Genomic DNA, 25,208 nt, shown 5'->3' on the forward strand with positions numbered 1-25,208 from the left:
CACAGCTCAGCTAGCTGAAGTTTGTGTTGGGGGCAGTACTGTATGCATATAGCATCACAGAAATGCAGCCACCTGTGGGGTGGAGGCAGGGGTGAAAGTAACATTCAACACTTACTGGTACAGGGGCCGGCGTTGGGCCCCTTGAAGGGGCGGGGCCTCGGGCAGAAGGGGCAGGGCTGGAGGTCTGCATCCCCCAGCCAGCCCATCTGTGCTGCCTGACCCGTGCCACCTTGGGCTCCAGTGGCAATTTAAAGGACCCAGGGCTCCGGCTGCCACTACCGCAGCAGTGGTGGCTGGAGCCCTGGGCCCTTTTAAATCGCTGGTACCGGGCCAACTGCTCCTTCCCCATCCCCCATCAGCGGCCTGGGGGCGGGGGGGGCAAAAGGGGGCAACGAGGTTAAAATGCTGCCGCAGCAGCGCTTTAAGCAGGGACCTTTGCCGGGGCTTTAACTTTGCTTTAACATCGCTGCCCCTTTTGTGCCCCCCCACCCCGTCCCCGGTAGGGCCGCCAACAGGGGTGCAAAAGGGGTAGCGATGTTAAAGTGCTGCTGTGGCAGCGCTTTAACGTCAGCTGCGTACAGGCCGGTACCGGCAGCCACTTTTTACTGGCAAACCGTACCGGCCCATACCAGCTTATTTTCACCCCTGGGTGGAGGGCAATAGCTAGCTAATGCACAATATTAGGAGAAGAAATTTTAGCTAGAAACACTTGGCAAACTCAGTGCCATGGAGTTTTTAGTGTCTGCAGAGAGCCTCTTGGTATATAAAGCCAGTTTCAAAAGACCCACATACATTGCACGGAATTTAAAATACCTACACTGGAAGGAAGTATGCACTGCTGAGACAACCTTGAACTAGTTTTAATCTATGGATGAGGCGATCAGCTGTTATGCAGAGAGATCAAAAGTATTGACATTATCAGCATGCAAGATTAACTTCTTGTGCATGGCTTTTGCACGTTAGCCTGTGTTAGCAGTGCTTCAGAAAAGGCAAAAAGCTTGATAAGCCTTGTCATCTGTCAGTATTTAAAAACTTTTGAAAGGCTGCAATAAACACATCTAGAGCACTGGGAACCAACTGAATTTGACTGTATGAGGGGGAAATAATACAACTACAATGAGCAATACCCCCCGAGGCCCAGAACCTCTTTAACTCTCTGCCAGTTCAGTTCACATTACAAAAACAATCTCTCTGTACTTAAGCCAGGGTGTCACTCTAAGGGGAAAGAAGAAAGTGTTTCTTACTCAAACATAACGTTGCTTGTAGAGAAGGGTGGTTTTTAGGCTTCCTGATTTAAACTTGTATCATGACCCACTTGCTCTCAAGTAGGTCACTCTGTGGTATTCTGAACTAAATCATGAAATCCCTAGGGTAAATTGAGCAAGGGGAAGATTTAAAAAAGCCACTTCCTATTTCTGCTGTGTTAGTCATGGGCATAGTGAGCTTTTTCCAGGGCGGGGGGTGGGGGGTTAGTAGCCTGAGTGGAAGAACATAATGGGCCATCCCCTTCCTTCTTTATCTGTATGTTGTCCCCTCCCATATGAATTCAGAAAGATTGCATAATGACACTTCCATATTTCTGCCCGGTTAACTAAAATGGCCAAAGGGGGTTTTGTCCAAGGAAATGTATAGTGCTGTTTGTTTCGGAATGGAATTCCCCACTTCCAGTGCCCTCTAAACGCACACACACAAACACTTCCCTTGTGTCCCATCCAGAGATTCAGGAAGTATTCTTAGCCTGTTCACATTTCAGCTATGTTAATCATGGCTATAACCTGTATAATTAACAGTTGCATTTCTGTATAATGCACCTTACAATTTCTAGGCATCTGCTGTCTGCATAGGTAGTTGCCATTATGTGCATCAGAATAGATAGCATGTTAAACAGGAGACAAACTGTGCTCCATTCTGGACACTCAACTTCTGTTGTTTATGTGCTGTTGTTTCTTCTAATCTAAAATAAGTCAGTCTAAAAATATGTTCGCTCTTTGTGTACAAAAAACATAACCAACTTTTTCTGTGCGTGTAAACGCATACATGTGTGGTGCAATTAGCATGCGGTAGAGCTAGTCCTCTCAAAAGAACGTCATGCTATCCCCTTCTGCGCTTCCCACTTCCTCCAGTCCTGGACGCTTGTTCACCCTTCTCCACCCAGTCAGACTAGTTCAACAAATTCCTAGTTCCCCCCCTCTTTGCTTGGTTTCTCAGGCAGCTTCCCTTTCTAGATGCTTTTGTATAGGGCAGCTTCCTCCCTCTCTTAATCCCACCTGGCTGCTAAGCAGAGGGGCAAGGAGCAGAGAAGGCTTTGTGCCACCAATAAGATACACAACTTACCTCCTCCTATGACAATTTATAGCTTCCTTCCTTGTTCCTTCTATGGTCCAAATCAGAAAGGAATGGAGGCTCCTGCTCAAGGGGAGCTCTGTGCTACGCACTCAGGATAGCAAGGCTGGCACACTAGGCCCGGCTCCAGAGTGTCTGCTCAGGCATTCCATGGTTGGAGCCTGTGCGGGCCCACGACAGGGAAGATGATGGTCAATGAGCAATCCTGAGGCACTTTCTAAATAAGGAAAAGAGATGGTTGTTACGCACACTGGGTATTTTGCCTACGTATGCATTGGCGGTATGAGAACTGCAGACCCCTTGTGGGAGGCACCAGAGCTAACTGATTCATGAAAGGACAAAAAAGTTTCAACAAAATAGTTTTCTGTCAGAAAATGCAGTTTCATTAAAATCAAAATGGAAATGTGTCAATTGCGATTAAATTTTCAATAGTCAAAATTATTTGTTTTTACTTTTTCCTATCATTTTGATAAATTTCATTGAGACTTTTATAGTATATTAAAATATTAATTGTAATAGATTATACTAATCTATTTTTGTATAATTTTATAGTTTTTACATTATAAAAACAAAACATTCCAACCTTATCAAAGCAAAACAATTCAAATATTATTAAACACAAAATATTGTAATGTCTCAATCAAAATTATTCAGAATTTCTGTCCTGTGAGAAATTATGAAATTTTGACTTTTTGTTCTGTTTGGGAATTAAATCAATGTCAGAATTCCCCATAGAACAGAAATTGTTTTCTGACCAGCTCTAGTGTATGCATACTTTGGCTAAATCTGTTACAACCATAGCGTAGCATGCCAAAGCAGGCATTTCTGGAGCTATGCATGACCCCTTGATATCTATTTCTGACATCCTGGTCTATCAAAAAGATTCCTTCTGCAGCCAGTAACTGCCATGTTTGAGTGAGTAGTGAAGTTTACCAAGCTAATGTCTTCTGCTCTCCTGATGCAGGGCTGTGTCTTTTTATATCTTTCAGGCTCCCATTTCCCCACTTGGTAGGTGATTTCATTAGACTTGTATCAAGCCTACTGTGTTGCAAAGATATTGTTTCTGGCTAGACATTGACACATATATCTACTTTCACTTGAAAGGTTATTGTATGCATACTTGATGAACGATTTATCTACCGTTTCCAGCAGCAGACTTGAGCACAGTTCACAGCTACTCATTTTAGAGGAAACCTGGTAACCATAGGAATTAGCCACATTTTTACTTGTCTCTACCATCCAAAAGGGAATGAGGAGATAGACTTTGAAATAAGGTCAGATTGTGCACAATACCCAAGGACTTTCTTGTCCTATGGCTTTAGGGCAGGCATTCCTCCACTGTGGAAGAGATTATTATTTGTATTACATGAGTGCCTAAAGGCCCAAGGTAGCATCAAAGGATTCCAGGAGCTGGGGTTTTAAGAAACATACCAAATATTGAGAGACACAATACAATCATAAGAGTTGGCAACACTGACTTATCAGTCAAAGAAGCCATATGAACAGCCCACTGGGGGCTCTGAGGTGACCTGCACAGTCCCGAGGGCAATAACGTTTTGTATTGTTCTTCCACGTAGGAAAAGAAAGGATGGGCTCCTTACTGTACTAGTAACTTAGATTATAGAGGAAGCAGGAAAATGCTTAGTGGGGAACTAGTGGCAGCACCATAGGAAGTCCTCTTGCACTTCTCCATCTGACAGTTAGCCTTTAGCTTGATTAACAGCCCCTGGAATAGAAGTCTTCTATCAACAGAACAGGTACAACACACTTTCAGGGACCACCTCTTGTGATGGGTAGGTAACTATTTCGATGGCTAGTCACACCTTAGCCTCTCGGCTGATAGTGCATGTAAAGATCTGCTGTGCTTCCCATTCCTGAACTTTTGTGGCACAAACCAAATATAACAACAGATAAACTCCCTCTGTTTAACTGAGGCACAACTGTGCCCAGAACAATTTATTATGTGGAACAAATATACAGTAGACATCAGTTCTTCTGGAAGATTCCCCCCCACCCCCACCCATAATGCCCACTGCCTTCATGAGGCAAATAGAGTGGGTAAGAGGAGGAGGAGCCATTGTTTTTAATTTACAGTTATGGATGCACAGCAATGAGCAGTATAATTCCAGGAGCATAGGAACAGTGATCTGGATATTCATGAACAAAAAATGTTTTATTTCAGGAATATGAATTCATATCAGCAACTTTTGGGGAGGGGTTGCTAATGCAATGTTTTATTATCACATTCATGATCACCATGGTTTCCTTCTCAAACCTTTGCATTTTAATCATACAATACCTACTCCTGAGGGCATTCTGCACAAAAAAATTAAAAATTCTGCACACAATATTTTAAAATTCTACAAATTCTGCAAATTTTATTTGTCAAATAAATGTGGAAGCTCCAGCATGGCAGTGGGGAGCACAGGCCACTGGCTGCACAGAGGTGGGAGATCACTGTGCAGCTCCCCCCAGAGACACAGACTCAGCAGCGAGGCTGCACCCAACCCTGACACAGCACAAGGACCAGGCCTGCCCCAGAAACACCCCAGTGCCCTGCCCCTCCATGTCAAGTGCACCAGGTGTGGGCAGACAGGCAGGCTCAGCAAGGCAGGATCCAAGTATAGAGGGGCTTAGTATGGGGGGATCCAGCTGTGGGTCGAGAGGGTTCTGTGTGAGGCAATCTGGGTGCGGGCGGCTCAGTGGGGGATCTGGATGCACAGGGGCTTATTGGGGGGTTCTGGGTGCAACAGTAATGGGACTCTGCAGGGGGGGTCAAGTTGAAGGTGGTTGGAGCTTAGCGGGGGGGTAACTAGGTGTGGAGGATATAGAGCTCAACAGGAGGATCTGGATGTGGGGGGCTCAGTTGCAGGTCCAGATTCTGGGGGGGAACCAGGTGCAGCTGGTTGGGGCTCAGTGGAGTGGGGATCTGGGTGTGGGTGGATCATCACGGTGGTCCAAGTGCAGACCAGAAGGAGTGGGGCTCATCATGGGGGGTTCTGAGTGCAGTGGGGGGTGCTGAGTGCAGGGGGTGAGGCTTGGTGAGAGGGTCTGGATGCGCAGGGGTTGGTTGGATGGGGGAGCAGCTCCCCGTACAGTGATCCCTCCCCCTGCAGCTGAGGAGCGATGGGTGCAGAAAGCAGGAGCGGGAGAGTTTTCAAAGCTTCCTGCAGCCTGGGGGGGTGGGTCTGACTCAGTCCCATATGCCATGCAGGGAAAGAGGAAGTCCCATCTTCCCTACCCCAGCTGGATCTAGCAGCTGAGCCCGGCGCAGGGTACGAGCCAATAGCCGGGTCTTCCCCAGTCCTGCACTCCTGCCCCAGAGTGATTTACCTCTCTGCTGGCTGCCCTGGGCACCCAAAACCTACTGGCGGGGAGGGTCGCATGACTGCTTTTGTGGCTTCCCTTTGTTTCCCAGTCAGAAAGTCATTTTTCTGTGGGGAAGCAAAGAAAATCTGCAGGGGACATAAATTCTGTGCATGCGCAGTGGCGCAGAATTCCCCCCAGAGTAAATACTTAAGTTTTATCCATTGTCTTTATATTAAACATTCACTTTAGCCTATGTTATTTTTCAACCACACTAGAAATTAAGGGAAACTCTTTTAGACAAAAAAATGAAATGAACAGAATACCCTGTTTTATTTATGCTAATGTTCATGAATACACTGTACACTAAAACAAGTAGGGCACACAGTACCCAATACATGTGTATCATATTCTATTTTACACAGTAATCAAACATGTAATATATATGGTAGCAAAGAAAGAGAAACTTTTACACAGTGCTTAAGTCAAGCAAACAAGTGATGCAATATGAATCAACTTCAGTCGTTCAATGGTTCCAAAGAAGTGAGCAATAAGTAGATAGCAAGCACACAACAGTGTACAATGAGATGATTCTAACCTAGGTTAGGTTCTGCAGCCCACCCCTCTGTCTAGTTCCATTTCAGAAACTGTCTTACATTGACATCTTCTTGAGCTTTTTGCTGTAAAAATATAGAGAAAAAGCATGAATAAGCTTCAGGTTCTACTTTAGTCAGAGGGCCAAATGCATTGCTGGTGTAAACAGGTTCAGTTCCACAGCACTCACTAGTGTTGCATGAATTTACATCAGCAACTAATTTAGCTAAAGATTTGAAATTTGCATTTCTCTTCTCGATTCCAGTATTTGCAATCTATGGCATTATCCTATCTGGAGTTAGGGGCAAATGGAACACCTGTCTCCATCCTGACCCTATCAGTCCTAAAACAAATGTGCTCCCAACACCCCCTTCTCCTCTGCACAAGAAAAGCAAGAAGCGAAAGACACGTTTTCAAAATGTGCCCAGCCATGCTTGTACACCCCGTCCCCTGTAAGAGCTTAGATCTGCCACTGTGAGTGGATACTTAGTCACGCTCAGTTTTGGCCAGGCTAATAGATTTGAAAGTATTCCTACCTCAGCCAAAGAAGACGCTTCTTCACCCAGTTGTCTTCTGGATTTGCACATGCTTTCAACCCATTCTTTGTGTGGAAACTGGAAGGAAAAGTAGAGGGAATAATGACAATAAGGTTCTGCTACTGAGCCATAAAGAGCTGCATTCAACAGAACGCTAATTCAATAGAACAAAATTCATGATATGGGTGCTCCACTCAAAAGTAGAGGCAGAAGGGTTGAGTTTAACTGTGAAAGGACAATTTAGAATAATGATCACTATTTCACAGAAACTCATTTTCCAGTAATATGAAGTATGTCTTATATTGCCAACATGCAGGACCTTTGCCACTGTCTGTACCTTTGCCTAGCATTTCAAAACACTTGGGACTTAAACGTACAGCATACAGATACTGTGTGAGAATGTGAGTCAAGCACTTTCCTAATAATGTATGTCCTATAGGTATAAAAGTTCTTTCTACTTGAAATGAATTTTATAGGATTAGATTTCATAGATCCAAATAAGGAAATAAAGTTTATTTATGAATAAAGCCATTTCCCCTTTAGTCTAGGTTCAAAGACCAAGTCTTGTGACATAAGTACAGATAGTGGTCCATTGCAACTAAATCTCTTTCAGCTGGTAACTTACATGATAGCACCGATGTCACAGATTTCATTTGATAACTGTTCCGTGTAGCCATTGATGGCCCGACGAGGCAGCTCAGTTCTCATGTAGGAGAGGCAGCAGTCTTGGTTGCTTTGGGCTGGAATGGGGAAAAATGCATTAAAAATGAGTGGAACAGAATTAATTTTCATCCTGTAGGTGGGACAAAGACCTCAAATTAAGGATGTGTCATAATCCCCTTAGTGGAGGCTAAGCCAGATCTGTAGCGATAGGAAAGCTCATCATTAAAAAAAAAAGATTTAAAAGTAAAAATAGCAGCAAGTAAACCCCCAGTGGTCAGAACTGACACCTCATCTGGCATTGTCAGCAGTGGTGACTAAGATTAATTATGCACAGAGACTGAGCTACAGTACCTAAGAGGGGATACACAGAATAGGTTGAGTTTGGCTTTCATACTTCATACTTTCACAGCCACCTTTCATACTATATCTGTTCTCTGGCACTTTTCATTACAAAATAAAATTAAAGAAAGGAGGGAGGGGAGAGCCCTGCACAGTAGTGTAATGCCCTAGGAGACCCGCTGCTACCCTCACAGCTCAAATTACTCAACATAATTATCATACTCCCTACCAATATTTCTGCCTCTAGACACATGGCTCCAAAAGCAAACATTACTCACCCTCAGAAGTGCAGAAGAGGCACAGCAGCCCCACCAAAGAAGCCATGATAAAGCTTGTGCTGCCAAAGCCTGTCATTTTCAGCTCAACAGTTGCGTTTATTTAAAGCTTCACTTAAGGTATATCAGAAAATCAGCTGCTCTGAACTGATTGCTTTGGCCATGGACAACCTGCTTATATCATCTGCTCATGACCTCAGGAAATTCCTACAAGCGTGTGTTCCACTCCCCTTTCAGAGGGTATTTCCTTCAACCGTTCCTTTAGGCTGGTTAACCTGCTTCATGACGTCCTAGGCATCAACTCTCTGGGGACTTTTTTCTCCAATCAGGATGGAAAACAAATTCAGCCGAGAAGGAAATAAAAAACCCTGTGAGTTCATGGTTATTTGGGTGAAGCACCTGAGCACTTGTGGGTGTGGGACCGTGAGCGACAGCAGACGAGACAGAGAGCCCACACCGAAATGAGCTAGTGCTCCGTTTGCTAAATTTTCACAAACCTCTACTCAGCTCATGTCACCACTGCTTTGAATGCCTTTCCCTGGACTCCTCTTCCTCAGAAAGCTCACGCATTGTGCTCTCCCCACCAAGGCCCTGTGCAAATCTCCCCCACCAACATTGCTCCTCTTATTTCTCCTGTTCTCCCTCTGGCTGCCCATCCTTTCTCCCAAGCCTTCTTTCTAATTGCCCCACCTCCATGCTGGCCTCTGTGCCTTCATGCAGGTCACTCCTTATATTTGAAACTCTGTTCTCAAGCACCAAATATTCTCCCCCTCTTCATTTAAATACTCTCAAAATATACTTCTCCCATGAGCCCTCCCCAAACACATCTGTGTCACTTTGTTCTGGGTCCCTTCCTTGTATCTAAGCTGCTTGGGCCAGAAACTGTGTCTTCCTCTAAAGCTTCAGGTATCACTGTTGGCATGTTCCCCTTTTTGTCTTACCCCCACATTAGCAAGGGTTGAAATTCTGCAGGGAGTGTCCATCTTAACAGACCTCTAAGGGTAAATGTGGCTAGTTAGGGTACAACCTGAAACAGAGGGAGGTGGGATTAACCCACTGGGAGCTTTTAGCTCCAATGGAAAAAAACAGCCCTAAAACCAGTTTAAGCAACTCCTTGAGGATTACCCCCACATAGAGCTGCCAATCTCCAGCTACTTGGACCATAGGCAGCCAGCATAAATCAAAGCAACCCAACTTTACTTTATTCCAGAGATGGGGCCAGGATGATGACCACCACAATGGCCACCCATTGGGCTCCTTCCTCACCGCCACCAAGCAGCATTTGGCTGCAGCTGAGGTGCCTAAAGTTATGCACCTAAGTCCATATGTAGGCAACTAAATGGCTTGTTTTCTTAGAGGTGCTCAGCACCCACAGCTTCTGTTGTTTATTATTTGTACAGCTACCATAGCATTCAAAGACCCCGGTCAACAGTGAGGTCCCGTTGTACTAAAAGGTGCTATACACACACACAGGAAGATGCTGTCTCTGTCCTGAAACCAATGTAAAATAACTCACTCCTCATGATTCCTGAACCAGAGTTACCAAAATTACATTTAACTCCTACATTGGGATGGCCTCCAAAATGGTATTTAATGCAGCCTCTCTCTGTCTCTCAATTCTCCATCGGGGAGGAGATGAAAGAGAGAACAAAACTACCCATGACAGATGTTAGTTACAATGTTTAATACACTACTCTTGTGATGAGGGCACTATAAGAACCTCTATAGACTAAAATAAATAATAAAATCATCATGAGGATGTTCACTAAAAGCAGTAATAGCCCTTGTCTCAGTCATTGGTACCTTGCTGTGAAGGGAAAACCAAGGATCTCAGTTCCCTTTCTTGTATCCCATCTCCTTTAGAATCACAGACAATGAATTTTGGGGGTAAAAATGTATCCAGCCTATACTTGGGAGCCATTTAAAAACAGAGTAAAAGAAAATAGTAACAAGTACGTACAGTGACATATTCGGATTTTAGTAGAACTTTGAACATAGAACCCCATAAAATTATAGCTGAAAATGTCATTCAAATAGGCTTGGATAAAGCCATTGTAATGGGAACTGAAATCTGGGTAAAGAGCTTTAAACAAAGGGCAATGATCAGTAACAGACTTGGAGGAGAAGTGTCAAACTGCCACCAGCTGCTTTTGGTGGTTTAAATAAAGCAGTGGTTCTCAAACTTTTTTATTGGTGACCCCTTTCACATAGCAAGCCTCTGAGTGTGACCCCCACCCCCTTATAAATTAAAAACACTTTTTTATATATTTAACACCGTTATAAATGCTGGAGGCAAAGCGGGGTTGGGGTGGAGGTTGACAGCTCACGACTCCCCATGTAATAACCTCGTGACCCCCTGAAGGGTCCCAACCCCCAGTTTGAGAACCCCTGAAATAAAGGAATCAGGTGATATTTAGTCAGAAGACTGAAATTCAGGGAGCGGGAATGTGGTGCTATTTTGGTGGCCAAGAGCGAAGAGATGAGGCAGGACTGAGACATAAGATTAGCATTCAGGGGAGGAAGCAGAGGACATAAAGAGAGATGTGGAAATGAAATAATGGGTAAATTAACCAGAGGAAACTGTTAGAAAGGAAAAGTCTAGACAGAGAGACTTCAGATAAGACTTAATTAAAAATAGGAACTAGAAATATAATGAAGAAAAAAACAAAGTATCTTTAAGTAAATCAAAAATTCAAAGTCAACAGTGAAGATGGGTTTCTTAACAGAAGTAAGTTAGGACCAGATCATGGTCACAGAATCATTTATAGCCAGAAGGGACCATTGTGATAATCTTTTCTAGTTTCTAAGAAGACTGAAATACAGGAGATCTCTGAATAAAGCAGGCCAAACAATTCACCCAGCAACTCCTGCAACTGGCCCCAGTAACTTGTGATCCCACTGAGTTCAATGGGAATTTGCTACTGATATCAACAGGGTTTGCCCCTGAAAGCAAAGAGTTTCCACACCTTGGGAAGAATTATCCCACCACCACTGAAGTTTCAACTGAGGCTCCTGTCAAGGACTGTTACAGTCCTATAGGCTTTGTCTACATAACCATTCTTACTCAGCCTTTTAACAAGTTAGCGGCATGATGGGCTCTAACTAATGGCAACTATATTTTAATTATTCTGACTCTGCTCAGTGCCCAAGAAAGGTGCTTATAATTATTATATCTCAAAATAAATTAATAAATCATTGAACATGGCTTGTGTCAACATATAACAGGCTTAATACTCATTTAGTAACTGGTGCCCTTGCCCAAGCCCTAGAATGGTACATGGGTCTCGTCCTGTAAGCAGTTTATAGCACAGGGCCCGATAACCCACTGCAGCACGGCAAACCTGTGGAGTGAGCTAAACGAGAGGAAATATCTGCAAAGTGCTCTTTACAGGGACTGCTTCCTGATCAATCCACTGAGGGATAGGTCTTTCCACCCACCCCTAACCAGCAAACAAGCCATGAGACTGTCCTGTGAAGATATGTGCACTGCTTTTTTTAAAACTATAGCAGAAAGCCAGGCAGGAGGGAGCAGGCAGAGGTCAGTAGGACTGCTCCAGTGCATAAAGTTACACATGTGCTTATGTCTTTGGTGGATTGAAGCCTGGTACCTCCCAGAGAGCCAGCTCTGAAGAGCTGCTGCTTGGACTAAAAAGGCGACTAGTTACATATGCTTTTTGATGTTTGACTGGTTTGGTTTTCAAAGCCTCCTCAGGGGGCGTGGCAGCATCCCCATTACATTATCAAGAAGCAAAGATCAATGGTAGCCTCCATCCCTGAGGTGTTTTTTTTCCCTCCTAAATATATTTAGGGACTGGCAGAGGAACTCTCTCAGTTTGACAAAGGCAAGATCAGACCAAGAACAGCTTGTCACGTGGAACTAATATGCAGTAGATAGCTGCTTTTTTTTCCGCCAGGGGAAGGGGGGGAGGGTTCATATACACCGTGATGTCTACAACTTTCCTAATGCAAATGTAGAGTGAAACAAAAGAGGCATCCACTGTCATTTACAGATGTAGGACAGATAAAGAATGGTCTGGCCTGGATGTTCTGAAACACAAGGGCTTTTGATATCCATGGTATACAATAAATTGCCAATAAAACAAGTCTCATTTTGGATTTTTAATGTAATTTTTAAAGTTTCCACAGACTCCACTTTCTCTCAAGCACATGTTTTTACAATAGTCCAAAATATTTAATCCATTTGTTCTTGATCACGTTACTTAGAATTAAAAGGGAACAGCTTTTGGCACCAAAAATGCCTATGATGTAACAATAAATAGAATAAATTATCTATTTTACTTATGCTAAATAGCACAAATGACATCCAAATGCTCTAAACCCAATAGGGCACATATTTTCTATAATAGTTTAAAACAGTTTTCTTCTTTACACAGTAATCAAATATTGTATATAAGCAAAGAAAAAAAGCAACTTTAACAAAATGCTTAAGTCAAGCAAACAAATGATGCAATATGAATCAACTTCAGTAGTTCAGTGGTTCCAAAGAAGTCAGGAATAATGGTCAGTAAGCACACATCGTGTACAAAGAGATGATTCCAACCTAATTTAGGTTCTGCAGCCGCCTCTGTGTCTAGTTCCATTTCAAAAGCCACATTACAGTGACATCTTCTTGAGTTTATGACTATGAAAAACAACAAGAACACATGAATAAGCATTGGGGACCACTTCAGTCATGGTGTGAATTTTGGATTTCTCTTCCCCTGGTACAGCTCGTGCTATCAGTCAATAACAGGGTATCTCAGGTGGGAGAGGCCAGTATATGAAACTTCTATGCCTAGCACTAGGAGGGCTTAAAAGTTTTTCAACCAGGTCCAGCAGGAGAAGGGAGGGAAGTGAGATTCACACATTTTCAAAAATGTATTCTACTTGTGCATAGCTGGTCCCCTCAGTGCCAGCAAGAATATAGCTCTGTTACTGCCAGTGGATACTCAGACACATTCTGTTTTGACCAGGTTAATAGGTTTTAAACTATTCCTACCTCAGCCAAAGAAGATGCCTCTTCACCCAGCGGTCTTCTGGATTTGCACAAGCTTTCATTCCATTCTTTGTATGAAAACTAGAAGGGAAGGTATGGTAAACAATTATAGTAACTTCCTTCTATTAAATCCCTTAGGGCTACAGTGAGCAGAATAGAAACATATTCTATGGCTGCTCCATACAAAGCGGCAGCAGGCTTCATAGAGGAGGCCAATTAGGTGTTCCTTTTCATCCTCACTCATATGGGTACAAGGAGACATCCAATTAAATTAAAAGGAAATGATTAAAACTGATGAAAATTGATTTCTATATTTTTAAACATAGTGAACAATTATGTTGAACTTATTGGTACCAGATATTGAGGCAAACAACTTTGCTAAATACAAACAACAATTAGATATTTCTCAGAATTGTGGGAAGAGCTACAATTAAACTAGATGGTATAAAAAATATGAGGGATCTCAACCCTCATGTTTCAGGATGTAAGAGATCCACTAACTATTTTGAGTTGGGAAGAAACTTTTCCCACAAGAAGAGTATTGCTTAAGTGTCCCTTATGGGATGGGATGGAGAGGAGAGGTGTTAAATGTTCTTTTGAAGCCATTGTTGGAGGCTAAATCAATCTGGATTAAATGGACCACTAGTCTGATCCCATGTGGCATTTCTTAGATTCCTAAACAGGCAGGTTTATATTTATTTTGTACAGACAACCTGTAAGAATGTGAGTTAATGCTCCCTTCCTAATAGTTAGGTTTTATAATGTACTAACAGTGTTTGTATATTAAGTGAACTTTATAGAACAGTTTTCCTTTTGAAAAAGATAAAGACAGTTTATTTATGGTGATCAAACCATTTCTGCTTTCATCACACAAAAGTCCAAAGGCTAATTCTTGCCTGGCAGTGAAAGTACTGATCGTGTGACTGAATTTCTTCTGATTGGTAACTTACATGATAGCATTGATGTCACAGACTTCACTGGATAGCTGTTCTGTGTAGCCCTTTATGACCCCTCGAGGCAGCCGTATTGTGGAGTAAGAGAGGCAGCAATCTTGGTTGTTTTGTGCTGAAATGGAGGGGGGGAAGGGAATACTTATTTAGGAATGAGGAAAATAAAATTAGGACAATAATTTAATCCTGCCCAGGATACAACATTGACAAATCCCTGAACATTGAACTCCACTAGAATTGGAAGGAAAGTCCTGACCACCATATAGTTTAATTCTCTGGGAGACCTCCTACCACCCTACAGGCACACCTCAGTTTGCTTGACATGCTCCAGAGCAATATTCTGAGCCAATGAAATCAAATCAAATGAATGAAAAAATCAAAGAACACTCACCTTCAGAAGTGCCAGACAGGTACAACAGCAGCAGCCCCATCAAAGAAGCCAGGATCAAGCTTCTGCTGATAAAGTTGGTCATTTTCAGTTCAGTAAGGTTTTACTATAGTCTACACTTCAAAAGTATCAGAAAACCGGCTGCTCTGATCTGCTGACTTTGGCTTCAGACAACCTGCTTATAATGCCAGCTGGAGACCTCAGGGAATTCACCGTTGGGTGTGTTCCATTTTTCATCATGGGGTTTTCCCCTCAGCAGTTCCATTGTGGCAGCCACTTTTAAAAATTAACCTGACCCATGCTGTTGTCATAGGCAGTAGACCTCTTTGGGGTTTTTTTCTCTAACTAGGTTAGAAAGAAAATTCAGGCCAAAAAAAAAAAAATAAAGGAAATACATAGTTCTGTGGGTGAAGCACATGAGTACTTTGTGGGGGTGAGACTGGGTTGCAAGATGAGGAAAATGAGAAAGTCTGTTACAGATAGGAGCTGTGTCTTTGTTTGCCGAGTTCTAATTTAATAAACCTAATTTTTGAAAAGGCTAAGAAGGTCTGGCTCTGTTTAGAGTTCTGTTTTGCCTTACAGCACTGCCTTTATCTTCTGCCAGTTTATTGTCTGTCTAAACTGTTCTACCTGCATCAGATTTAAATTTAAAGCAACTTGTGCGTTATGTCTTCATTTATGTCTGGAGCTCAATAAATAATAATTGTATCCGACGACCTTTCCATATCTAGTCACACTATATATTTCAATGGCTCCTGAATATCTACATGGGACAAATAAAACCTGAACAGCATTTGGAGAGTGTCCTACAGAGTGTCTAGGTCAACAGTACAAAATAAATCCAGTACAGGTGAGTTATTACTGAAAGTTATTACGCAAAAAGAAAAGGAGTACTTGTGGCACCTTAGAGACTAACCAATTTATTTGAGCATAAGCTTTCGTGAGCTACAGCTCACTTCATCGGATGCATACTGTGGAAAGTGTAGAAGATCTTTTATACACATAAAGCATGAAAAAATACCTCCTCCCACCCCACTCTCCTGCTGGTAATAGCTTATCTAAAGTGATCACTCTCCTTACAATGTGTATGATAATCAAGTTGGGCCATTTCCAGCACAAATCCAGGTTTTCTCACCCGCCCCCCCACACAAACCCACTCTCCTGCTGGTAATAGCATAATAGCAATAATCACAGGGCCTAATAACATCAGCCACACTATCAGAGGCTCGTTCACCTGCACATCCACCAATGTGATATATGCCATCATGTGCCAGCAATGCCCCTCTGCCATTTACATTGGTCAGACTGGACAGTCTCTACGTAAAAGAATAAATGGACACAAATCAGATGTCAAGAATTATAACATTCATAAACCAGTCGGAGAACACTTCAATCTCTCTGGTCACACGATTACAGACATGAAAGTTGCTATATTACAACAAAAAAACTTCAAATCCAGACTCCAGCAAGAAAGTGTTGAATTGGAATTCATTTGCAAATTGGATACAATTAACTTAGGCTTGAATAGAGTCTGGGAGTGGCTAAGTCATTATGCAAGGTAACCTCTTTCCCCTTGTTTTTTCCTACCCCCCCCTCCCCTCCTCAGACGTTCTTGTTAAACCCTGGATTTGTGCTGGAAATGGCCCACCTTGATTATCATACACATTGTAAGGAGAGTGGTCACTTTAGATAAGCTATTACCAGCAGGAGAGTGGGTTTGTGTGGGGGGGGGAGGGGGTGTGAGAAAACCTGGATTTGTGCTGGAAATGGCCCAACTTGATTATCATACACATTGTAAGGAGAGTGATCTCTTTAGATAAGCTATTACCAGCAGGAGAGTGGGGTGGGAGGAGGTATTTTTTCATGCTTTATGTGTATAAAAAGATCTTCTACACTTTCCACAGTATGCATCCGATGAAGTGAGCTGTAGCTCACGAAAGCTTATGCTCAAATAAATTGGTTAGTCTCTAAGGTGCCACAAGTACTCCTTTTCTTTTTGTGAATACAGACTAACACGGCTGTTACTCTGAAACCTGAAAGTTATTACGTTGCCAAATGACATGTTACATTAATTTTGTGGTCTCCATCCATTTCCCAGTCACTAGGTGTTCACCTCAGTGGTATCCTACCATAGCTGAAATGTTCAGTAGCAGAGAACACAGTACTGGCATGCAGACTAGACTACAATGTTACCTGAAGAGATGCTCTCTCCAAGTTAAAGGTAAAGGATTTTGGCAGGCACAGAGTAACATTCGAGGAAACTTGCATGCTTATCCTGTTCATTCAATACAGTCCTTCCAGTCTCCAGGGCCATCAGTCTACCACCTTCCACGAGCATTAAATTAACATTATTTTTTTAAATCTGAAAAGCTGCACCCCCTCCAGAATATTTTTTAAATCTTCCATTTTTCTTTTTAAAATGCCTGCTCATTGCTAATGTGAATGCTTTCTCTTTCATTGGGCCAATACTATTACCATCCATAGCAGGAGCAGATCTTAGACTGCATTATGGTAGCTTTGCAATGTGCGTGGAGATCTTCGCATGTAGCAGTCAGCACAGCGGTATGCCAGGCAAAGGGATCACAGCTATGGTGATCTCTGAAACATAAGTGCTTTATGGGGCTCAGTCAAATGCGATGAAAATAAAACAGTATTACTGCTCCTGCTGAAAATGCTCCCTCCATGGGATGTTATATCAGAGTGACAGACAATCAGCACTAACCAACACTATGATGCAGTTTTACTAAAACTGCAATTTGGGCACTGCACTTGAGAGGATATAAATCCAGCTGGTAACACTGACCAAATCTTTAGGCAGATTGGATTGTTTAACATAAGAACAGCCATACCAGGTCAGACCAATGGTCCAACTAGCCCAGTATCCTGTCTTCCGACAGTGGCTTCGGAGGGAATGAACAGAACAGGCAATCGAGTAATCCATACCCTGTCATCCGCTCCCAGCTTATGGCAATCAGAGGCTAGGGACACCCAGAGCATGAGGTTGCATCCCTGACCACCTGGCTAATAACCATGGAGGGACCTAAATATGCCACCTATCTGTGAACCGCCAAACAGTCCTGTATTCAAGGTTAGGATAAAGGCAGGTATTGACAAAGAGCATGCATGTGCAGCAAAGTTTGCTGGGTTTCATACAGAAGTGAAAGTAAGCCGGTACGCCCCAGTACAGCGTACTGGCAAGAGCCGGTGCACCGTACCAGGACCAGCTTTCCCAGATGGCAATTTAAAGCCCTGGGGTAGCGGTGGCGGGGCTCCGGAGGGGATTTAAAGGACCAGGATGGTAGCGGTGGCTGGAGCCCCGGGGCCCTTTAAATCCCCAGCGGAGCCTGGCCGCTGCTACCCCAGGGCTTGGGCAGCGGGGCTCAGGCAGGGATTTAAAGGGCTCGGGGCTCCGGCAGCCGCTACCATAGCAGAGCCCCAGGCCCTTTAAAGCTCTGCCAGAGCCCAGAGCTCCAGGGTAGCGGTGGCAGCCGGGAGTCCCCAGGGCTCCTCAGTGATTTAAAGGGCCCGGGGCTCCGCTGCGGTAGCGGCAGCTGGAGCCCTGGGCCCTTTAAATTGCCCCCGAGTCCCAGGGCTCCCAGCAGCCTCTGCAGCTGGTAGCTCAGGGGCGATATATAGGGCTCGGGGCTCCCAGCCGCCACTACCGCAGCTGGAGCCCTGGGCTCTTTAAATCAAGATTTAAAGGGCCCGGGGATTTAAGGCCCTGTCTCTTCCATTTGAGGCCACGCATCTTCTGGTTGAGGCCACGCCCCCTGCTCAGGACTCTGGCGTACTGGTAGGTCCTCTAACTTACTTTCACCCCTGGTTTCATAGGATTCTGCAGATCTCTTTTTTTAATGGTAGTCACACAGGTTCCATAAAATTTGCACACACTTTCCTGTAAGAATCTGCTAGGGTTTTTATTTGTTTTTTGTTTGTTTTACTGTTAGTCACTAATCAGATCTCTCCCAAGCCACCTTTCTAGGGCCAATTAATCAAAGGAAAGGAAATTCTATTTGGAGCATTCCATGCAGCCTAAAGACTTAGAACACTAACACCCATGTGCTTCTGAATGAGCTTTGCACCTTCATTCTACTTTAGCACAAAAAACAAATGCACAAAACTTGTGAGTCTAGACTGACCACACAAAAAAGCACATATAACTATACCAAACAAGTGTTAGCAATATACAAACTGGGTGTGGAAGCAAATCATGTTTCAACCTTTAGTCCAAAATCTGCATCCTAAATGCAACTATTTATGCTGACGGGGATGGCTTAGTGGTCTAAAACTCAGGCTGAAAATATCTAGAGTGCCTGGAATAACAGGTTCATATCCTAGTAAGGCGGATTCAACATATCCTTTTGAAATAGAAATCTTGAGTTCCATTAAGTTAACTATTAGATATGGAAGGGCCTGCCCAACTTCAATAAGAACATACAGTAGTGGTTGCTCCAGCATCCTTGGCCAAAATTCCCCACTCTCCCAAATGTGGTGCATGGAAGCCCAGAGCTGGGTTTCAATAGCGCTGTATAGATGACAGCTGAAAATCAGGTTGATCATTTTTAAAGTACTTTGGGATTGATGGCATTATATAAATATCAGATGAAACAGAATAAGCCATTCTATCTTTGCTTTGTTCAAGAAGTTCACTACTATTAGAAAAGACTTTGAACATTAGGTATTGAACTAGCAATCCTCATCCCCTAACTCCATTTCATTCTAGTTTTCATTATAGAAAAGTGAAGTCTTCGGTTATTTTAGGCATTTCCTAAGCACCTTATTTTATAAGGAACCTTATCTTCTTACTCATCTATTAGTGCCATGCAAATCAACAGTACATAGTAAATAACAATTAAAACATTTCCTAACAAAGTCTACTAAGCAACCCATCAGATTTATCACTGGGGAATATTCTCTTTCCTGGTAATGTATTTTTTTTTCAATATGGCACTTGTTTAACCTAACACTTTAGATTAACGAAGTACAGCGACTCACAAATAGGATAAATGACCCTTTGAACGTGTACACTTGTGTGCAGGGTATTTATAATGACTTCAGTGACTTATTTGCAAAATGTCGGGGATGTTGGAAACAACACAAAAGGGAATTGAAGCTGCAGGCCAAGGTAAATAGCATGTCAAGGTACTGTTCTGTGACAGATCTGGCACTATCTGAGGTTTGCAAGTTCAACAATGCAAACAGAAATTTATCAAAAAGAGGAAGTGGTGTTGAACTGTGGAAGAAATACTTGTATGAAAAGACCCTCTTCTCCCCTTTTCAGCCCCTCACGCTTCCCACACATATCCTCACCTCAAACCCAAAGTTCTCCCTTATCTCCAACACCTTCGTCATGGTTCCGTCACAGGCCTAAACTGGATTCCGCCACCTCAACCTACCCTTGCTCCTTTTGTCTGTTTCCTAGCAGAAACATGAGAAAATATTAATAGAAGACATTTTACATCCTTCAAGTTGTGTGTGTTCTCGTACTCTTTATATTCCGCCCCTCCCCTTGCTTTCTTAATAATTTTCTTCTGTTCTCTTGTTTCTGCAATATTTTTTCCCTGTTATTCTGTCTTCTCTCTTTATAATTTTTTCTCTTTACCTTTTTGGTCTCCTTTTCTCTTTCTCTCCCCCTCATCTCATTCTCCCCTTTCCTTAATTCCTTCATCTGTCTCTCCCCACTTTCCCTCCCTAATAGTCTCTCCCCTTTCCTCGCTCCACATTTTCTCTCTTTTCCCACACAGACCCTACCAAACTCTGATTTTCCTTGCTATTGCCCCAAGGTATACCAGATTAACAGTCTGCAACTCTGCAGGGTCTTCTTCCCCCCCTTGAACTTTCCTCTCTCTTTTGTTCCAGTGACTAATAGGCGGGTTGGTGAATGGGACAGATCCCCAGACCCTCTGCAACAACACCTCTCCACCATGCAGAGTCAAAATGAAGAGCCAATACATGCAGGCAATAAGTGCTAATGTCCTATACCAACTCAGTTCGAACTCTAAGAAGAGGGAAAATGCATTAGAGAAAAGTAGTCATTTCCAGTTGGGTAAACAACTTTAAAGTAAATAGTGGGGTACAACAGAGGATGATTGTGGCAGTTGGGAGGTGAGCAAGTTTGGGACTCTTGCCCAGAACAATTCACAATCCCCTCCTGTCTTCCCAATGCTGGAAATATTCCTTGATTCCCAGAACACTATTCCCACGTGATCCACATCCCCTCTTTAATCATGGGCAAGAATTCAGTTTTTACTACAGAAAATGACATGGTAAAAGAAAACCCAACATCCCAAATGTCTAACTCTCACACATGCATGCTTGCTTTTGTGTAAGACAGGTAAAAACTGATCTATCAGAAACACCACCACTGATTCCTCCAATGTCTGTAAGACAAACTATATTTTTAAACACCAAACTTCCCAAAGCAGCTTCTGAAATTGTGGCTGTAATTTTTCATGTACAAATTTTTGCTCACATAGGCAAATTAGATAGACCTGTAACTACTCTATTTGCACACACAAATGCAGTTTCTGTAGGCAAATCCACATTTGGGCCCATGAAAAATGGCACTTGCAAAAACGTAAGTGCATAGGCCTGAACTTGTGATTTTAGAGAGCAGTTTGAGGTCCCTCTGAAAACATGGGCAGTATACTTGACTGCTTTGCCTTGTTATAGAATCCCCATCCAGATCTGAGGCTTCATGCATTACGTTAGCTTCTTAGGAGAGAGATGGAGGAGAGTATTAATGATGTCTATCAGTTTGTTTAACAGTGTGTAGCTATGTACCTCTACAAAGGCTCTTTGGAGTTACTATGCACTTGTAGTATCTATTAATGACCTCCCTTGATTATACACAGTTGTGATAACTTGATCTATATGCTAAATAAAGATTAAAAACCTGCTGACAAGCTGATTTGGCTGCAGCAGCTTGCCTGACCTCCTGTAGTATGCTTGTTTTTATTGCACACTTCCACACCCTGAGCTGCTGCAAATAAAACTCTTTTGCAAGGTGTATAGTAGACCAGGAAGAAGGGAAGCAGAAAGGGGAGTTCCCTACTGTAATTTCCAAGTGGCCTGTTTATGATTGCTTTATTGCACAAAGGCCAAATAAAGTGAGTTAATTATAAACATGATGACGATGAAATCTGGAGCAGGTTTCAGGTCTGAAATTCCCCAGCCCTTTTCTCAAGAACTCTCTCATGTCAGGTGTTGGATAATTTAGTTCTGGTGCTGTAATAGAATAATTATAGTAAATTAGTACCATAGGTACTAGGCTCTCGGTATTTACATAGCCCCATTTCAATAGGACCTAAGCACCTAATCATTAAACTTACCTTTCTAAAGGAGAATAAAGTGTTATCACATCAGAGAGGATTAAAATAGGATTTATATTAGAAATACTGTGAGACAACATGGGTTTGATGCAGTTTCGGGATAAACTCTGTTTGTTGGGAGGAATTCTCACTATGTCAAAAGAGAAGGTTATGAAATCAGTGACGTCCTAGAACTGAGCGGACATCCCAGAGCTCTCAGGAAGCACCACTCGACAATGATCTGCACATGTCAGGCACACGAACTTCCAGTGCTGAGTGTGAAACTTCTGGCAGCTTAGCCCCAGATTATGCAATATCCTGCTGGGGGATTTCAGAATCTCTGACACTCTGAGTCTGGTGAAAAACCCACCCAGGCCTGAAAAATATAACAGTATAGATGTTGCACTTTAGTCCAGAAGAGATTTTAATGAGTTTTGGATGATGCTGAGTAACGGCCTTTTTTGTATAGATGCAACTGCAGAGAAAAAGGTTTCCTTTCGGAGGAGGCTGAGTGGACACATGATGCACTGTTCTCAGGCCACAATAAAAGGTTTTACATTTACAATTAATGAAGGAATTTTAGGGGTTGATCATGCAATCTGTTCCACACTGGAGTAATCCTAATTCATTTTCGTATCTTCACTGAAGTCAATGAAACCACTCACAAAGTAATGACTATTTGCTTAAGGAAGAGTATACAGGACTGAACACTTATTGATTAATAATGGATGACAGGAAAAATAATTCTGAATGGAGTTTCACATAACTCCCATTTACTGCTTGGAAAACGTGTGCAACTGCCACCAGAAAAAGGAGAACCAAAGATGTGGTTTCTTATTAATAACCTTGTACCTTCAAAAGAAGAGTATAAACAATCTGTTTACGTTGCAGGCCCTGCACAACATATCTCAAATTTCTCTCTCTGACTTCACTCCTCTCCTTCCCCGCATATCAAGGCAGAGTCCCAGGCCTAAAAATCCTTCTCCCAACCCAAGAATTATCTCCTGTTTGCTCCATCCCACCTTTAAAGGTCTATCCCTGTGGCCAAAGAGTGTTGGGTGTGACTTCTTCTAGAGACAAATCAACACCAACCTGGCAACTAGAACAATTAAACCTGTGAGGCAAAAGGGGGGTGTTCCCACATTCCAGTGGCTGAGTTCACACTTCTGCCGCATTCCCAGCACAGGGCATTATGAAAGAAACATGAAGCCCAGAGATGGTCTTGGAAAGAAGATTCTCTAGAGACAAAGAGTTCATACTACTCTGCATGAAACCTAGACAGTCTGTGAAACTACTGGTACTATCTATTTTTAATAAATTAGAATCTGTATACTTGAAAATACTGGAGTCTCCATCCAGGAAGCCCAGCAAGATAATGCTGATAAAAGCCACAAAATGCTAATCACATGATGCAGATATTTAGCCAGAGAAAAAGGGCAAGGAGTTCACAAGAATTATAGCTTTTCTGCATTTTGAGGATTTTGTCAGCAAACACCCAGGAGCCATCATTTCAGGGGCATCTGCGGGCCAGAAGTGGCAGACTGCCAAAGATACCAGCCCAATGGTGTCCCTAGACAATGTGGCAAAGTCTGCTTTAACAGAGGCTTTTACCAGGATCACTATTAATTTCCATGTTCCTCTCTGAGTACAATGTTGAAATGTAGTGCACTTTCCCTTATGGAATGCTTAGTAAAGGGAGAAACAAGTTTGGATCTTTGGGTTATGTTACGCGAACCTCAATCTAACAATTTACAGAAAAAAATCTATTACGTTATTCAGTGAAACAATCATTTTGAGGTTGAAGCCTTCAATTAGGAGAAATTAAGAATCTTTACTCACCAGTGCTATTTAATGGAATTTAGCCAGGAAGATTGTCAAAAAGGAGCAAGAGCTCCACAGGTGCCAAATCCAATAGCCAGGTCCACCCAAGAGACAGACTGCCGTCCTGTAATGACAAGAAGTGGTCATTGTAACAAGTGGTCACTGTGGTTTTCCAGTAGTTAAGTGTGGCTTATGATCAGGGCTGCTTTCTGTGATACAGAAACATTGAACTGCAATTCTTCAAACAAACCAGATGAGATGATTTCTTCTGAGATTTCAGAAGGAGATTAACCTCAGATATTCGGATTTAAAACTCTGGGGCAGTGGCTCTCAACCTTTCCAAACAACCGTACGCCTTTCAGGAGTCTGATTTGTCTTGGGTACCCCCAAGTTTCACCTCCCTTAAAAGTTCCTTGCTTACAAAATCAGACAGGCACAGCACCCTATTACTGAAAAAGTGCTTATTTTCTCATTGCTACCATATAATTATAAAATAAATCAATTGGAATATAAATATTGTACTTACATTTCAGTGTATAGTATATAAAGCAGTATAAACAAGTCATTGTCTGTATGAAATTTTAGTTTTTACTGATTTTCCTGGTGCTTTTTATATAGCCTGTTGTAAAACTAGGCAAATATCTAGATGAGTTGATATACCCCCTGGAAGACCTCTGTGTACCTCCAGGTGTACACGTACCCCTGGTTGAGAACCACTTCTCTGGCGTACCACACTGTATAATTGGAAGCATGAATGAAGGGATATTTGAGGGAGGATGGAGGAGTTCCAAAGAATTTTCTTGGAACATTTGGGGAAATTCCATCATCCACAAAAGGACTTCGCACAGTGCTGTCTGTTTGAAAGTGGTGCTGCTTTGGGGTCTGGTCTCCAGGCCCTGGTAGTGAAGGGCATATTAAATCAGATCCTTCCACATAGCCAAATAATATTAGCATCAAAAGAACTGAGAGTGTCTTGAGGGGCACACACTGACTTTTAAACAAACATCCCAGCCAATCTGAAGAGGAATATAGTATGGTACAATACTACTCATGTCTCACCCTTCGTAGCCCTTGTAATATGGGACACTGGGAAAGAAGGTGTGATAGTAATAGATACATGTCCTCATTACAGCTCTGGCGGCTAGCCCACTACATGCACTGCATCAGCCAAAAGAACGGTCATCCTGCTGCCTTCTTCACTTCCTGAGTTCGTGCATGGTGAATCAAAGAAGCTATTTCCCTCCATGTGTTTAATATTGAAGATTCACCTTAAGGCCAAAAAAGACATACAAGAAGAGGTGCTAACCTCAAATTCCACCTACAAAGGTGTTTTGCGAATCCAGAGAGTTCCCCCACCTAATACTAAGTTGCCCTGGATTAAAAAACAGCACATTTTGCCAGGGTTGGTGGGTATGATGAACAGATGAATGAACACACCCACACACACAATCTGTCAGCAAGAAGCTTTACTTCGGAACTTTATCACATTTTTCCTACCACCTCACCCCTTTAGCACGCAGGCTTAACAGTCCACAAGTCACTATTTGTGACTGATCACAATGAACTACTTTAGGTACAATTTTCTTTTAACCTAGTTATCATTTCCTTTCATTGCCCTTGTTTAAAATTAGATCAAGACAGCACGTAGCCCAAACTAGTCTGCAAACAGATATAGTATTCCTGTAAT

General features: G+C 42.6%; 2 protein-coding genes across 3 annotated transcripts; both read right to left on the reverse strand.

The window, feature by feature from the left end:
- Positions 1–5,958: 5,958 nt before the first annotated feature.
- Positions 5,959–8,320, reverse strand: LOC102934459 (C-C motif chemokine 20). Its single transcript, XM_007054986.4, has 4 exons — positions 8,060–8,320; positions 7,405–7,519; positions 6,780–6,857; positions 5,959–6,329 (listed from the first exon to the last, which is right to left on the reverse strand). Exons 1-4 carry the CDS (start codon positions 8,133–8,135, stop codon positions 6,302–6,304), a joined length of 297 nt encoding a protein of 98 aa, XP_007055048.1. The 5' UTR covers positions 8,136–8,320; the 3' UTR covers positions 5,959–6,301.
- Positions 8,321–12,199: 3,879 nt separating this feature from the next.
- On the reverse strand, positions 12,200–23,635 carry CCL20 (C-C motif chemokine ligand 20). Of its 2 annotated transcripts, XM_027817363.3 has the most exons (6): positions 23,540–23,635; positions 19,701–19,808; positions 14,394–14,455; positions 14,003–14,117; positions 13,056–13,133; positions 12,200–12,698 (listed from the first exon to the last, which is right to left on the reverse strand). In XM_027817363.3, the coding sequence occupies exons 3-6, from the start codon at positions 14,431–14,433 to the stop codon at positions 12,671–12,673; spliced, it is 261 nt and encodes an 86-aa protein (XP_027673164.1). In that variant the 5' UTR covers positions 14,434–14,455; positions 19,701–19,808; positions 23,540–23,635; the 3' UTR covers positions 12,200–12,670. The 2 variants fall into 2 exon arrangements, with proteins under 2 accessions (XP_027673164.1, XP_007055047.1); XM_007054985.4 differs by lacking the exons at positions 19,701–19,808; positions 23,540–23,635 and having other exon boundaries at positions 14,394–15,320.
- Between the last annotated feature and the right edge of the window lie 1,573 nt (positions 23,636–25,208).

The sequence above is a fragment of the Chelonia mydas genome, chromosome 9 (assembly GCF_015237465.2).
Source record: "Chelonia mydas isolate rCheMyd1 chromosome 9, rCheMyd1.pri.v2, whole genome shotgun sequence".
Taxonomy (NCBI): domain Eukaryota; kingdom Metazoa; phylum Chordata; order Testudines; family Cheloniidae; genus Chelonia; species Chelonia mydas.